We start from the raw sequence: 16,006 nt of genomic DNA, 5'->3' as shown, positions 1-16,006 counted from the left end.
CATGTGCTTCTAACTGCCTCCAAGTAGTATTAATAAAGCAGTAGTCATATGCCAGCCTCCGACCGGGGATCATAATTGAGGCACTGACATGATGAGTTTATCTCTGATGACTGATGGCAATGAGACCTGTCCTTTGCAAAGAGCAAAGCCCAAGTCTTGCAGTGTGTGAGGCATTAAGACTCAGTAGCATGTACCTGTGGCTCTAGCTTCCTCAGAACTGATGTTTCCTCTTGGAAAAACCCAAATTACTTTCATTGTCTCACTTTCCTTTTAATACTTAGTCTCTTGGAGCTTTGTAGAAAGCCTGAGAAGCAGTGTGAATGGCAAGTCAGGGGCCTCCCTGCAATGAGCTGGTCTCCGTTGCCACCACTTACCACGAGGTGCAGGCTCTGTCTGCCGCCCCCACATCTCGAGGCTCCTTTCACAGCTCTTATTCTCTGGAGCGAGACCGCACTTTAATCTCTGCTGTTTTCCGCATACAAGGTAAAATGGAAAATTAGAGATGTTATCTGAATAATTAATTCAAGCCTCAAATGAAAAGGAAATTCTAAAATATCCAGATCATTGAGACTTCTGAGTTTCTATTAGTCTGGACATAGATGGCTTGTCATGTAACCAGTGGAAATGGCAGTGAGTGCCCTTGAATATATTACCGTATCCTCGAGGCCAGAGATGTCTAAGCATCAGCTTACAAGTGAAAAATGTCTTAGTGAGATGATAATCATGGGTTTGCCATCTGATAATTGCTATAGAGAGTCAAGGAGGTAGCACCAATTCAACTGTTTATCTCATGGAATTTAATGTGAACCTATACTACACTGTTGAGCAAAGATTCCACGAGGCCGGAATTGGTGGGAGAGGCCGTGGGGCTGGTACCTTCCCGGTATCTTTGGTATATATTTGGTGCATCTTTGGTGTATCAGAGACAAGCTTAGGAGATGGTCACGGGCATCTAAGCAATAGAGATGGACTGCACGAAAACCATGCCTTTTCCCTCATCTGTAAAATTGAAAATACTGTCCAAAATCCCACAGCAGACAATAGCTTTTGTCCGTGAGTTCAAAGGTTCCAAGTTTAGTCCTGCATAATTGAGAAAAAGACTTAAAAAAAAAAGTTTCCAAACTGCCTCAATTGTTGTCCCTTCCTTTTAGCTCTGAAAAATCAGAAAGGTTAGCTGTGTGGAAAATGTCAGAAGAGACTTTCTGTTAAATATGTTAAAGAATTTCAGCAGTAAGTGTCGCCTGAGACATTTAAGAAATCATAGTAGCTAAGTGTCCCCTTCCTTTTAATGTTCTTCTAGAACCCAGTGAAACTTTGGACTGAGGCGATTCCTCCACACTCCCAGCCCATATCACAGAGTCTTAGTGATCATTTCTCCTTTGCTGTCAGAGCTGAGTATCAAATCCCATTTTTTTGTTTTCAAAATAGAATTGTTCCTTTCTTTTACCATTCCCCTGAATAACTGCTAATAAAGCAATATGCCACTCATCTAGGTCACCTGATTTGCTGGTTTTGATCACAGGGATATCTTGATGCTGTTGGACTTTTCCCCATGGAGCTCTTACTCTGTTAGACAGGTGTCCATTCTGCTGTGGCTCACTTAAAAAGCAAGGCTTTGTCTTTGCCCCTTGGTGATTTCTTTCTTCTATCAATGTTGAGAGCTTGATGGAGGTGCTGGTGGGTTAATTCTCCTCCTTATCCTTTCAATTCCCCCATTCTATCCTAAATCACTACAGATAGGCCTATTCTATACATATATTGCCAGTTCTTCCTTATTTCCTTCCTCTTCCAATAGGAATCTCTTGAGGTAAACCACCTCTGCCAGTCCTCCTATCACAGCCTGGTGCTGAGATGGTGCAGCCTGGTGTGGCTAAGGTGTGTGGCAGCCAGAATTGGAACTGAGTAACAGTTAGAGCTAGAAAGAGCACAAGAGTGGGCAGAGTGATGACAGGGAAGGAACCTGGGAAGGAACGTGCTACCTGTGGCCCCATCTGGAATATGAACTGGCTTTGTCTCCTTTCAAGGGTGGAAGAGGGATAGAAGAGGGTGGAAGAAGGGTGGAAGGAGCGAGAGATTCCTTTATATTGCCAATATAGGTATGAAATGTAGGAGAGAGAGATGACTTTATATTGCTAACGGCCATGCCTGCTTTACTCTTCATCATGGCTCTAAGTTGCTCTCATAAATGCTCTGAGACATCAACACTGAATTTATATCAGATATGGCCATGTTCATCCGGGGCACTTTGATCACAAAAGGAAAGTGCTGCTGCTGCTGGTTCAACCCCACTGTGTACTGATGATGGGCATTATGGTTCATAATCCCAATGACTGGCACACTTATCAGAGCTGCAGTCCAACATGGGGCCTTCTTCTGGCTTGATGGGTGATTTGGAAAAGCAGGTACGATGACCTCCCACACTGATGTGAGAGCTGCACACTGTCCCTGCACCCGCCCAGGAGCCGCCCCTGCTACTTCGTCAGTAACTTCTGCCACGGTGCCACTTGTTTAGACTTGAGGGACCACTTGATCGGTAAAGCTTCTCCCTGCATGTAGACCTTGGCATTCAGGAGAGCTATACTTGGGCTCCCCAAGACACAGCAGCTCTGTCCACCTTGCTCTCCCCCTCATTGCTACAGTGTGAAGTTTCTAAGGTGAACAAAACCTCCGTGGCCCCCTACTCTCCAATGGAGAAGGTCTTATTTCTTGGTGTGCCATGGGAGACCCCTTTCACACACTTCCAGCTGCCCCCAACACTGTCTGGCAGACAGCTAAGAGGAGCTCTGCTGAATCTGGAAGCTCAGCATGCTTCTAGTAAAGATACGCTTTTCCACGAGAAGTTCCTTCTGCTTAGATTGGATTTCCCTCAGCTCTTGGCCCTTCCTTCCAGGTCCAGCTTCCATGTCCTCCCATCTGGGAAGGTGGTCCCAGCATCTCTCTCCCTTCTAGGGGGGACCATGCCCACCACCCCATTATTGCCCTCACCATTGTGTCATAGTTGACTGCTTAAATGTCTGCCTCCTGCACCAAACTCTCCGAGGCTATGAGCACTGTTTAAGTCCTCTCTGTATCCATACTCAGCATTTAGCACAAGGCCTGGTACACATTAAAGACTCCATCCACATTTCCTGATTGACTGGGCTAAAGGAAGGAAGAAGAAGCCAGATGCAGTGGCTCACGCCTGTAATTCCAGCTCTTTGGGAGGTCAAGGTGGATCACTTGAGGTCAGGAGTTCAAGACCAGCCTGGCCAACATGGTGAAACCCCTTCTCTACTAAAAATACAAAAAAATTAGCCAGGTACGGTGGCACGCGCCTGTAATCCCAGCTACTCGGGAGGCTGAAGCAGGAGAATCTCTTGAACCCGGGAGGCAGAGGCTACAGTGAGCTGGGATCGCACCATTTCCTTCCAGCCTAGGCAACAAGAGTGGAAACTCTGTCAAAAAAAAAAAAAAAAAGGAAGCAGGAGAAGAAAACCAAAGACAGGATTTACTTAAAAATAAACCCAAAGATGCTGGGTCAAACCACCCAGGGGATATAAGAATTTAAAAGAGAGCATCTTTACAGCACCTTGATCCTCCATGACAAATGATAACATGCTTTTGAGTATTAATTTCAATGAGGATACAAACTCAGCACTGCATCTGAAACCCTCCTAAGTGTATTTCTTAGAACTGTAATCCCTGTCTGGCCCCATCACCTAATAGCAGGCAAATGAGGACACGACCATGAATGGAGGAGGGAAACACACTGGCTTACAACAGCCTGAGGCTCCTCAGGCTTCTCAACAAGCCTGAGGCTCCCTCCCAAGCCAGGCAGCTCAGGCCATGGATGAGGCAGCTAACTGGCCGCGGGGAGTCTCAAGGTCCACTTGGGGCCCTGCTGCTCCCCTGCTGCGTGGTCAGGGCAGGCAGCTGCCCTTCTGAGGCTTCAGCTTCCCGGTGAATAAGAGGAGGGGCTGGCCCAGAACCCTCCCATGACTGTCACTGTGGGTTCCTGTGTGATTCACAGTATTGTGGGTTGGCTTTTGGAGACTGGACTGTAGCCAAGCAGGTGGTGGTGCCCTGGTTATGGGAAGAGACACAGTGACCCCACTCAGCACAGCACACGCCCTGCTGGGCTCAGGATGGAGTGAGGCTGAGGTCATCATGGGGGCTCCTCACAAATGCCCGGTACGGGGCCGCCCCGGGAGGATGATGTGGCTGGCTCACAGCAGCTCCACCTCCCTTTCTCTCCTGTATGGTCCGCAGGGCTCCTGGAGCTGGGCGCCTTGGGCCCCTGGAGCCGCACTGTGGTTCTGGGAGGTGAACACATATCCTTTTCCTCTGCAGGTATCAGTAGGTAAAGAGGAAACTTTTCCACTTTCAATCAGGCTAGTGCCTTCCTGAGGAAGAAACAGTATTTCCTAACATTGAGAAGGGAAAAATGGGTCTCTTTCTCACATCTGTAAGTTCCCATTCATTCTGTCTCTGTGTCTTACACACACACCACACACACACACACGTGCACACACACATGCGCGCACACACACATGCAGGAATACCAGTTCTCACCTTTCCTTTCTGTGTAAACCAGAGGAGGTGCTAAATATTATGAACAGGAATTTGCCCCAGCTAACCTGACGAGGCCCTCCTGGCTGCCACCTTCCTCCCTCTCCCACACCCACAGCCCCCTGCCCATTCCTCTGCCCATACAAACCACCCAGATTTCAGCAACTTCGCTGCTGAACACCTCCAAACATAAACCTCCCAAATAACCCAGAGCTGCACCAAGCAATCCTAGACTTGAGCAAAGCAGTGAATGGTCCAATCATGCCCCTCCTGGAGCCTGGCCTCCAGCTGGTTTCTCTTACGTGTGAGTGAGAATGGTGTGCGAGCGACAAGGAGCAAAGACCACCCCACCCCCCGCCCCCCAACACCTGCCATCAAAGGGCTGCAGAGTCAAAAGTGGGAGGGGATGTTCAACCTTACACTTATTGGTGGATTTTTTTTTATGAGCGATAAGGCATTATGTGTTCCTAAAATAATGTGTCTGACTGTCATTTTAACAAGTTCCTTGTATTTTAAATCATGACTTCCTGTGTGGATATTATCTGGCTTGGCTTGATTTGCTTATTAAAATTTTCTCCCCCTAATGTTCCCTTTCAGCCAGCAATGAGTGGGATTTTATTTCTTTTTCAAAGAAAAGAAGCCCACACAATTTAGTTTATGTAATTCTGTGATATTCTTCCACACAATGGCCAGCACAAAAGAAAGCTTTTTTAGCACATGGCTTTGAGGCTGAAAACACAAATTGAGGCACAGGTTTCAGGAACAGGTGTCTGGGAGCTGAAGAGTTAGACAGAGATGGCGGTTTAGCAGCCACCTCCCACTCTCCTCCCTTACACCTGAGAGCCCCTACACCCGCCCCTGTCCCACAACATCCCTCATACACAGCAGTTCCCAAGCAGAGGTACAAATGGGTAAGCAGGACTCCAATCTCAGGATGTGAGAGGGAGAGGAGGACCCAGGGGCAGTATTTAATCTCATCCCAACACTTTCTTCTTATTTGACAGGTGATGAAGGCAATTCCCAGAGAGGTGGAGCCCTTCTTTTTAGCCTAACGAATTGTTTCCCTTAACAGTCGTGACTCAGAGGAAATGCGTGGGCTGCAGTGATTTTTGTGATCTCTTGTGCCTGCCATTGGGTTGGGTAGGAGGTTTCTGCTTTTAGACTGTTAGGACCAGCAGGGCCCAGCAGCAAGTAGAGCTCTGGATAAAGCTGCCCTGGCCTGTCTCCGAACCCTCCAACCCAGGCCATCCCCACTTCTCCTGTGCTGCCTCAGGGATTCCCGGTGCTTCTGCTGGTCCTGCATCCGGACACCTGACCCATCCCAGTGCAGTCCAGGAACCAGGAACTCAATTCGAGCAATTCTGGGCACCAAGCCTCGTGCTTAAGGCAAAATAAGTGCTTACAAGAATTCCTGAGCTCAAGGAGCAGAGCCCCATGTCCAGGTGCACCCCAGCCCACACGTTACCCACAAGTGCATTCATTCATTCAACACAGTTATTTATTTATTTATTTATTTATTTATTTATTTATTTATTTATCGATATGGAGTCTCACTCTGTCACCCAGGCTGGAGTGCAGTGGCGCAATCTTAGCTCACTGCAGCCTCCGCCTCCCTGGTTCAAGCGATTCTCCTGATTCAGCCTCCTGGGATAGCTGGGATTACAGACACGTGCCACCACACATGGCTAATTTTTTTGTATTTTTAGTAGAGACGGGGTTTCACCATGTTGGCCAGGCTGGTCTCAAACTCCTGACCTCAGGTGATATGCCCGCCTTGGCCTCCCAAAGTGTTGGGATTACAGGCGTGAGCCACAGCACCCAGCCTCAACAAAGTATTTACTGAGCATCATCTATGTTCTTGCCAGGCACTACTTTTGCTGGAAATGCAGACCTAAAGGAGCTAGGCTGGGCTGCTGTCTTGGTGCCTGCCTTCTAAGTAGAGGGGACTGACAAAAAATAAGTTGACAGGTAAGGCAGTTTTAGACAGAACATCTCATTCAGGCTCTGATCGAAATCTCCATTGAGGCCAGAGAGGAAGCTGCGGGACTGAGAACAGTCACTGAGTTCAGAGTGGAAGCTTTGGGGTATAAGCTTCCCCTAGAAGTGACTGAGCCAGGTAGACTTTGGAATGTGGTTGGAAGGCAACACAGCACAGTCGCTCAGTCCCTAATGAACTATCTTCCTGCGATGACCTTGGCTTTTGTCAAAGCCTTGTACGAGGAATCTGCCACTATAATCGTGATTAAAAGTCTCTTAAGATCTTAGTCACCACATTTCATTGTGTTTCCTACAGAAAGTCTAAGATGAAACATTTTGTTAAGAACTTGGAGGAAGAAAAAAGTCCCTGTATTCTGATCATAAGAACTAAGCTTTCCTTTTATCTTCTTGGCTGCCGAGAAGCTCAGAGAAGTATCTGAATCTCAATTACTGCAATTCTGTCCATCTGTTTTATAATTTGGAGAGAACGCTTAAGAATGATAAAAGTGCCCTCTTATAATCGCCCATAAACAGGCTCAAATCCCCATTTCCTGCCACACGATGGATGACCTCAGAATTTTTATTAACATTCTGAGCTGGGTTTTCTAGCAACCTGAGAATAGTGAAACTGGATAGTGTTTCGTTGTTGTTGTTTTTGTTGTTGTTTGTTGTTTGGGGGGGACGGAGTCTCATTCTGTCACAGAGTACAGTGCATGATCTCGGCTCACTGCAACCTCCACCTCCCGGGTTCAAGCGATTCTCCCTGCCTCAGCTTCAGCAGCTGCGATTACAGGCGCCCGTCACCATGCCCAGCTAATTTTTTTTTTTTTTTTTTTTTTTTGAGATGGAGTTTCGCTCTTGTTGCACAGGCTGGAGTTCAATGGCGCGATCTCGGCTCACTGCAACCTCTGCCTCCTGGGTTCAAGTGATTCTCCTGCCTCAGCCTCCCAAGTAGCTGGGATTACAGGCATGTGCCACCACGCCTGGCTAATTTTGTATTTTTAGTAGAGACGGGGTTTCTCCATGTTGGTCAAGCTGGTCTCGAACTCCCAACCTCAGATGATCCGCCCACCTCAGCCTCCCAAAGTGCCAGCATTACAGGTGTGAGCCACCCCGCCCAGCCTAATTTTGTGTATTTGTAGTAGAGACGAGGTCTCGCCATGTTGCCCAAGCTGGTCTTGAACTACTGACTTCAGGTGATCCACCCACCTCAGCCTCCCAAAGTGCTGGGATTACAGGCATAAGCCACCATGTCTGGCCTTGATAATGTTTTAATGAGATGTACAAAAGTCCGCTGCATAGAGCAAATGCTCAGAACTATTTTTGTCTTCCTTCATATTGCTACTTCCTGATTTCTGTCTGTTTTGTATTTTCCTATTTTATTATACATTTCTTGGTTTGTAAATTTTCTCAAATCCTTTGTAGAAAAAGATAAGCTTTGATTTTTTTTTTTTTTAAGTTCCATTACCCACCTGGTGGCATAACAAAGCCGAGTGCAGGATAGCAAAAGCTGCAGGCATCTTCTTGATCAAAGTAAAATCTGCTCATGGACTAAAAAAGTATTACGGTCTTTCTTCCAACTAAGTAATGCCAGTTTCTATAACCTCATCTTATATACTTTAATGAAGCTTCCTTCAAGGGCTGTGTATTTCACTTACAATTTTTGATTCCTTGGTGTAGAGGCCATTTTTAAGAGTCATTTTCTCTATTATAGACATGCCTTTGTCTGCTTTCTTTTCATTTCTGAGATGGCACTCACTCACGGCTTTATATTCCAAGACAGAAATGCTATTAATGACTTAGTTAGATAAAAACTGACAGAGCAGAATCTTTTGTCTCCAGGTTCTTAAAAAAAAATCCATGCATAATAACATGTTTCATCCCTAGAAGTGATGATTTTCTGCTTTTAAGATTCTGTTTTTTTACAGGTTTTGTTTTTGTTAATGTGCTATACTCCATGAGAATATCTTAAAACATATTAAACCCACAAGGCCTATTCCAAGATTAAGAAAAAAAGAAAAACAACAAAGAGCATATCACTTAATTCAAAACATTTCAACAATTACGATGTCATTTAAGTTGGAAAGCAAAACAAATAAACAAAACATTGGTGGCTCTTCTGCTACAAATAGGAAAAAAAAACAAAAACAAAAAAACCAGCAGATGGTTTTTACTCCCATAGGAGGGCACTTTGTACAGTGTATTTAAATTGCTCTCAGAGGCTCACTTATCAGACCCATTTTTTCAAGCGTCAACTAAAATCTATGCTTGACATAGCCCGTAACTAGGGCCACATGATTACAACCAATAACTGGAAAATTACAGTGTTATTGAAACTATTGCTGATATTCTTGTGGTCCTCCTATCAGTTCATATTGTTTATCACCAAAGGGAAAAGAAGACAAAAGATACTTGAGTTATTAGTGGGTTGGAGAAAAGGCTGGGAGAAATTTAGTGATATCCGTTGATTTCCCATACATACAGAGATCGGGAGGGCCACCCTTTGCAGAGAGGAAAGAGAAAGGAGGTCTCCTGTTGGGGAGATCTGCTTTAGAGGTTAGGAAGAATGATGGAGTTGTAAGACATTGGAATCACTGTCTAGGAAGACAGTGGCCTTTTATCCAGGGCTATTTAAAAACAGGACAGAGTTTCATCTATCTCCCACAGTTCAGATGTGAAGAGAGAATGATTAAATTGCTTCTTCCAGACTGATGAGTCTATAGTATATGCTAGAAACACTTGTGAATGTCTGGGAGAAACATAGCCACAAACGAATTGCATGTTGAGCAATCAGCTCTATCCACCTGCTGTGTTCAAGAAGCAACTATTGACATTTGCTCAAATGTGCTCACCACAAACCAAAACAAAATAAAATAAAAATGGGGTAAATAGGTGAGGGATGGATGTGCTAGCTAACTTGATTGTGGTAATCATTTCACTATATATATATATATATATATATATATATATATACACACACACACACACATAGTGAAATGTATTATTATATATTATATATACTGTATATATTATATTATATATTATATAACATAATATATAATATATTATATACAGTATATATAATATATTATATATTATATAATATTATATATAATATGTTATATATTATATTTATCATATATAACATATTATATATTATATTATATAATATATAATACAACATATAATATATATAAATATAATATATTAATATATTATATATTATATATGTTATATATAATACAACATATAATATATTTATATAAATATAATATCATATATTTATATAATATATATTTATATATAATATATCTAATATATTTATATATAATATATATGATATATTATATATAATATATGAGATATATTATATATAATATATTTTGATATATTATATATATATTTTGATATATTATATCTTTATATATAATATATTTTATATATTATAATATATATTTCACATATTATAATATATAATATATTATAATATATTATATATTATAATATATAATATATTTATATATTATATGATATATTTATATATTATATGATATATTTATATATATTATATGATATATTTATATATTATATGATATATTTATATATATTATATGATATATTTATATATGATATATTTATATATAATATGATATATTTATATATAATATAACATATGATATATTTATATATATATAAAATCTTCACATTGTACACCTTAAAAGTCATACAATTTTATTTGTCAATTATACCTCAATAAAGCTGGGAAATTAAAAATAAAAAGGAGCAACTGTTGTGAGTCTTTAATAAAACATCTGTTTAGGACATGATGGAATACAATTTTAAGTTCATCTCCTTCCTGCATAACTTTGTGTTCATATCTTTATTTTCTTCTATGTACCATCTACTACTAAATTATCATGCCTTTCTGTAATTTTTTTTTTTTTTTTGAGACGGGGTCTCACTCTTGTTGCCCAGGAGTGCAGTGGCACAATCTTGGCTCACTGCAACCTCCGCCTCCTGGGTTCCAGCAATTCTCCTGCCTCAACCTCCCAAGTAGCTGGGATTACAGGCACCTGCCAACATGCCCGGCTAATTTTTGTACTTTTAGTAGAGGCGGGGCTTCGCCTTGTTGGCCAGGCTGGTCTTGAACTCCTGACCTCAAGTGATCCACCTGCCTCAGCCTCCCAAAGTGCTGGGATTACAGGCCTGAACCACCACTCCCAGCCATTTTATCTATTTTTATAAGCCATCTTAAACCCTTTCTAGAACAAGAAGGGATATCACTGAATAAAATAATTTATATAAATTAAAGCTTTGGGGGCTTTTCGTGGCAGGAATTATGCCAGGTACAGGGGATATACAGAGGAGAAAACTTCACAGTGTAGGAGTGAACATGGACAGATCAACTAGCAACAGTACCTAAGAATCCCTGCAGGGGAATGGGATTCCTGTGCATCATGGAGCAGAAAGTTCCACTCTTGGGAATGGGAAGGAGGCAAGGAGCGGTTACAGCAGAGTTGGTGCTGGAGCATAATTCTGATGCAGAAGTGCAGATCCTGCCTGCAAGTAGGAATGGGGAGGATGTGTGCAAAGACAGGGTGGTGGGAGAGGGTGGGGTGCAAGGGACGGCTTTGAGGCTGCCCTGCTTACCCCGGACAAATGTCATCGTTCCAATCCAGTAATCACTGACAAACGTCTTCTTTGACTAATGTTTCCTTCTCTACCTTTGCTCTCACCATGTGGACAGTGATCACTGGCGTAATTTGACAGTTTCAGGAGAGTTCTCTAGTTTCCAGGGGATTTTGGTAAAAATACAATAGCAGAATTGTCTTCAGCAAAAGAGAAACACCCTACAATCCTTTTGAGGCCCTGATTGAAACCACGTACATAAAAATCTTTATCTTAGGCTCTTCATCATGAATGCAAATATATCCTACTCAATCGTAAACCTTACAAATAAAGGAGCCTCTCCCCTGAGCACCAGTATATAGAGCACCTTTACAAACACACTAGGCTGTGTAACCCTTGGCACTTTGATTTTGTAAGAAAACCTGAAGGTTTCTTGAATTTAATGCAAGTTCATAAGAGTGAGGACTCTGGGGTGACATAAAGGAAGCCTGTTCAGTGACGGAGCCTGGCTGAGTGCCCAGGCCCTATGTCTCAGTGAGGTTTCCTTCCTAAAGCACTACCAGTAATATCTTAGCAAGAGATTTTTATTTATTGAGCAGGTACTGTACTAAGAACTTGACTTGCACTGTCTCATTAAATTCTGACAACAGCCCATTTACAGAGGAGGAAACCGAGGTCCAGAAAGATTAAATTGTCCAGCGATAGACCCACAGCTGGGAAGCTGGTAGATGCTGCATCAGCTTTGATTATGGTCTAATTCATAATTATTTTGAATCTCTGTAATACTGTAAGATGGTATTAGCCCACTTAAAGTATGTGGGAACTAAACAAACCTTGTGCTCTTGCAGCAGCCTTTCTGTTTGGGGATTTTACAAAGGTCTCTGGACAGAGCCTCCTGGAGGGCTGTCAGTTTACTGAGATCCTCCCTGAACTGCCCAGAATAGCCATGGTGCCTTGAGATAGGTGGGTGGTTCCTGCTTCCCTGGCCTTCAGCGCTTTGCCAGTCTTCCTGAGAGGAGGGATGGTTTCCAGGCAACACCATGGTCCATCTATTTTCATACTGCTATAGTGACAAGCATTTTGAAAAAATAAGAAATATGGTCCCAATAAGGTGATGAGATGCTTTTTGGAGTCTGTCTTGTCTGCCTGTCATAATTCTATAGCAACCACCAGTAGGGCCAAAGGAATTCCAAACAGGAGACACAGATGAGTGAAAGGGCCTGCCTGCCCCATGGCCATAGAGGACCAAGACTCAGAATGCCAACACTGTGCTTTCTCAGGCTAATAGACTTTTTACAACGTCCTGGTCTTGGAGGATGGAAAAAGTGCAGGCCTAAATTACTGCTAACTAGATTGATCTAACTGAAAGAGTAGACTATTGCTGTGGTCTGCTCATCACAGCTGGTAAACAAAAAGTCAATAATTTGCATTTGATTAGGTGCATAAGAAGTTACAGTTCCTGGGATCTAAACTTCATGAGTCAACACTTTTTTAGGCCTTAATCTTCTCTTCTTGAAAACTACATATAGAACAACATGAACTTCAATAACCAGGACCCCCCAAAAATGTTCATTTAAATGCAATTTTAATATACTTTGATGAAGTCAGAATCACCCTTGCTTGTTTCTGCATGAGTTCTATTTGCTGCCTGTCCTTCTGTATTTTCAAAGTTATCTGTGCCCAAAACGAGTTAGTGCTCTGCATCAGGTTGGCTCATTTTAAGCGCTCAAAGTTGTAAACAATACAAAAATGCATTTTTTCTCATCAGGTACAATGTTTTCTACAATAACATTGGCTCCAAGGGAGATACAGTCCTCTGAGATTGGATTTTATTGAAAATCATCGTATTCAAAGAGTACTAGGATGTTTGAAATCCTTCATAGAAACTTCATACAGCCCGAAGGCATTCTGTAGAGTGAAAGATGTAAATGGAGGAGTGACTGCCTCACCCAGCAGGGACCACTCCTAATTCTGGGCTGTGTGTAGGGACCTGAGTGCTGCAGGGATCACTCAGAGGTTAATAATGATAATCATCGTTTGCCTTAAAGAAGGATAAAATCAGATCCAATCTAATTGACGTTGGAGAACTCGAGGGATGGCATTTGGTTGGGGAATAGTCACACCTTCAGGGTCATTCTGCACATCCCAGTCCTTCTGGTATCAAGTGGGTTAGAGCCGGGAGAGGCAGAGACTCCAATAAAACATGGAAACGCAGGACACCCTGGTGCACTTGTGTTTTTGTTCTTGCTGTCCCCGTGTGAACCCAGAGCTGCAGCCTTTGTCACGAGGAAGATGCTCTATGCCATGTTTCATATCTGCCCAGCAGGGCAGCTCACTCACAGCGCGTGTCTCCCAGCACATCTTTCGTTTTCGTGTGATGACGGTGACTGAGTTGCCGGCGTGCCCTGACCCTGCTCACTGTCTCTTTGCTCCCACAGAATCTGTACCAGAACAGGTTTTTAGGCCTGGCCGCCATGGCGTCTCCTTCTAGAAACTCCCAGAGCCGACGCCGGTGCAAGGAGCCGCTCCGATACAGCTACAACCCCGACCAGTTCCACAACATGGACCTCAGGGGCGGCCCCCACGATGGCGTCACCATTCCCCGCTCCACCAGCGACACTGACCTGGTCACCTCGGACAGTCGCTCCACGCTCATGGTCAGCAGCTCCTACTATTCCATCGGGCACTCTCAGGACCTGGTCATCCACTGGGACATAAAGGAGGAAGTGGACGCTGGGGACTGGATTGGCATGTACCTCATTGGTGAGTAGAATGTGCCAAGTGTATTATTCATAATTCACTTTTACATATGCTGTCACATTTTAATAAACTCTATAATATAATTAAAATATACAAGCAACTGTGTTATATGCCAGATTCTAACACACTGAAGACCACTGTTGCATGACCTTGTTTTTCTGCAAAATGGACAATAAGGTCTCTCTTGCCATCTCCATTCCATGGAAGAAAATCATGAGATATAGCAGAGTCAGGTGTGGTTAAACACAAATGTCATTATCATTTTCAACTATAGAAGCTCTTCTACTTGTGAATAAGTTAATATCAAAGCCTGTTTTTAAGTCTATGTGCTTATAAGACAAAGTAACACCATATGCCCAACCAATGTATGTAGAGGTAATTTCACTTTAGTTTCCAGCATAATCTTTGCCAGCTCTTCCAACATTCTTACTGCTTTGTATTCAACAGACAAGCTGGGATTATACTCACAGGCATACAGGCATGGTGCTGGAGAAAGTTGACTTGCCTTACTTTAGGTGGAGATTTATTCAAAATTTTGAAAGTTCCAAAGTTGAAAGTTTACTAGAAGAAATTGTTCTATGTGAGTTTTCTCAGGTCTTTGCAAACAAAACAAATTATGCAAATAAGTTGGATGCTGAGGCAATTATTTTTATGAAAGTTTCACCATTCCCACGGATTGGTTTTGAAAATCTTATAATTATGAAAACCAATTTAAATGAAAAATGTATTTCATCTATTTTATGTGATAGAATCAGCTGTCATGGAAATTGATGTGTTTACCCAAAAGTCGAGTTATAATTGCTGGAAGGCCACAAGAATCAACAGATTCAACACCGGGTCATCCGAGGCCAGGCCTTCTGCCTTCAGTCTGTGCTCTGCAACATTTGCACATTCAGACACACAACACCGTATTTAACATCACAGAAAGTAATGGATTGTTATGAATAGTTTACAACCTGCACAGTTTTTCTGATAAAATAAAAGGGATCTTATCTATCTGACTAGTTCTCAGGGAAATATTCTTGGGTCTCTTAAAGGTTTTTCCATCAGCTTGGTTAGTGCGTTTATAATACACACATTAATGTAAAGATGGAGGTGCATAAATTGTTGAAATTTTTACACAAATAGCTGTGACTAGCTGAACTGGATTTCCAAAAGTTAAAATTCAATTTATTTCTGAAAAAAAAATTGTTCTTGAATAAAAGTAGATACTATAGATTAAGAACAGAGATTGCAAAATAACAGCCCAAAGAGCATTTTTTTTTTTTTTTTTTGAGATGGAGTTTTGCTCTTGTTGCACAGGCTGGAGTTCAATGGTGCGATCTCAGCTCACCGCAACCTCTGCCTCCCGGGTTCAAGTGATTCTCCTGCCTCAGCCTCCCAAGTAGCTGGGATTACAGGCATGTGCCACCACGCCTGGCTAGTTTTGTATTTTTAGTAGAGACGAGGTTTCTCCATGTTGGTCAGGCTGGTCTCGAACTCCCGACCTCAGGTGATCCACCTGCCTTGGCTTCCCATAGTGCTGGGATTACAGGTGTGAGCCACTGCCCTCGGCCGCATATTTTGTTTCATTTACATTGTTTTGTTTTAAATTGGATTGATTATCCACACTTAAAATGTAGAAGTTTCAAGTTGAAACCCAACTTTCTAGCTTCTTTCACAAAAGCCTCCAATTTGGCAGCCTGAGCCTGTGATACCACATGGTTCTAATCAGCTGGAGTTAAGCATCTGCACCCTCCCTAGACTGGCCTGTAACCTTCAGTGTTGCCACAGTCCCCTCCCACCCATTCTGACCTTCATCATGAGTGTCTTTTGTTTAGCACTTGAGGCAATTAGGTTTAGGCTCCGAATCTAGGGTTTTGGTTTGATTTGGTTTGGTTTTGGTTTTGGTTTTGGTTTGTTTTTTGGTTTGGTTTTTTATTGAAATGGAGTCTCACTATATTGCCCAGGCTCAAACTCCAGGGCTCAAGTGATCCTTCAGCCTCAGCCTCCCAAAATGCTGAGATTACAGGCATGAGCCACCATGCCAAGCCCAGATCTAGTTTTGAGTCAACTCAAGGGCATCTTCCCACAGCTGGTGAGTGCTGATGTT

At 42.7% G+C, this 16,006-nt stretch overlaps 1 protein-coding gene across 9 annotated transcripts in view; it reads left to right on the top strand.

The window, feature by feature from the left end:
* HECW1 (HECT, C2 and WW domain containing E3 ubiquitin protein ligase 1) overlaps positions 1–16,006 on the top strand; it is a 449,514-nt gene that overhangs the window by 185,349 nt on the left and 248,159 nt on the right. For all 9 annotated transcript variants that reach the window (XM_009452959.5, XM_063814176.1, XM_016957318.4 and 6 more), the window contains one exon: positions 13,593–13,917. In XM_009452959.5, coding sequence (XP_009451234.1) covers positions 13,593–13,917 — 325 coding nt within the window. The remainder of the gene's footprint in view (positions 1–13,592; positions 13,918–16,006) is intronic.

This window comes from Pan troglodytes, chromosome 6 (genome assembly GCF_028858775.2).
Source record: "Pan troglodytes isolate AG18354 chromosome 6, NHGRI_mPanTro3-v2.0_pri, whole genome shotgun sequence".
NCBI lineage: Eukaryota > Metazoa > Chordata > Mammalia > Primates > Hominidae > Pan > Pan troglodytes.
The sequence above is the reverse complement of the archived record's forward strand: the minus strand, read 5'-3'. Positions and strand labels throughout refer to the sequence as shown.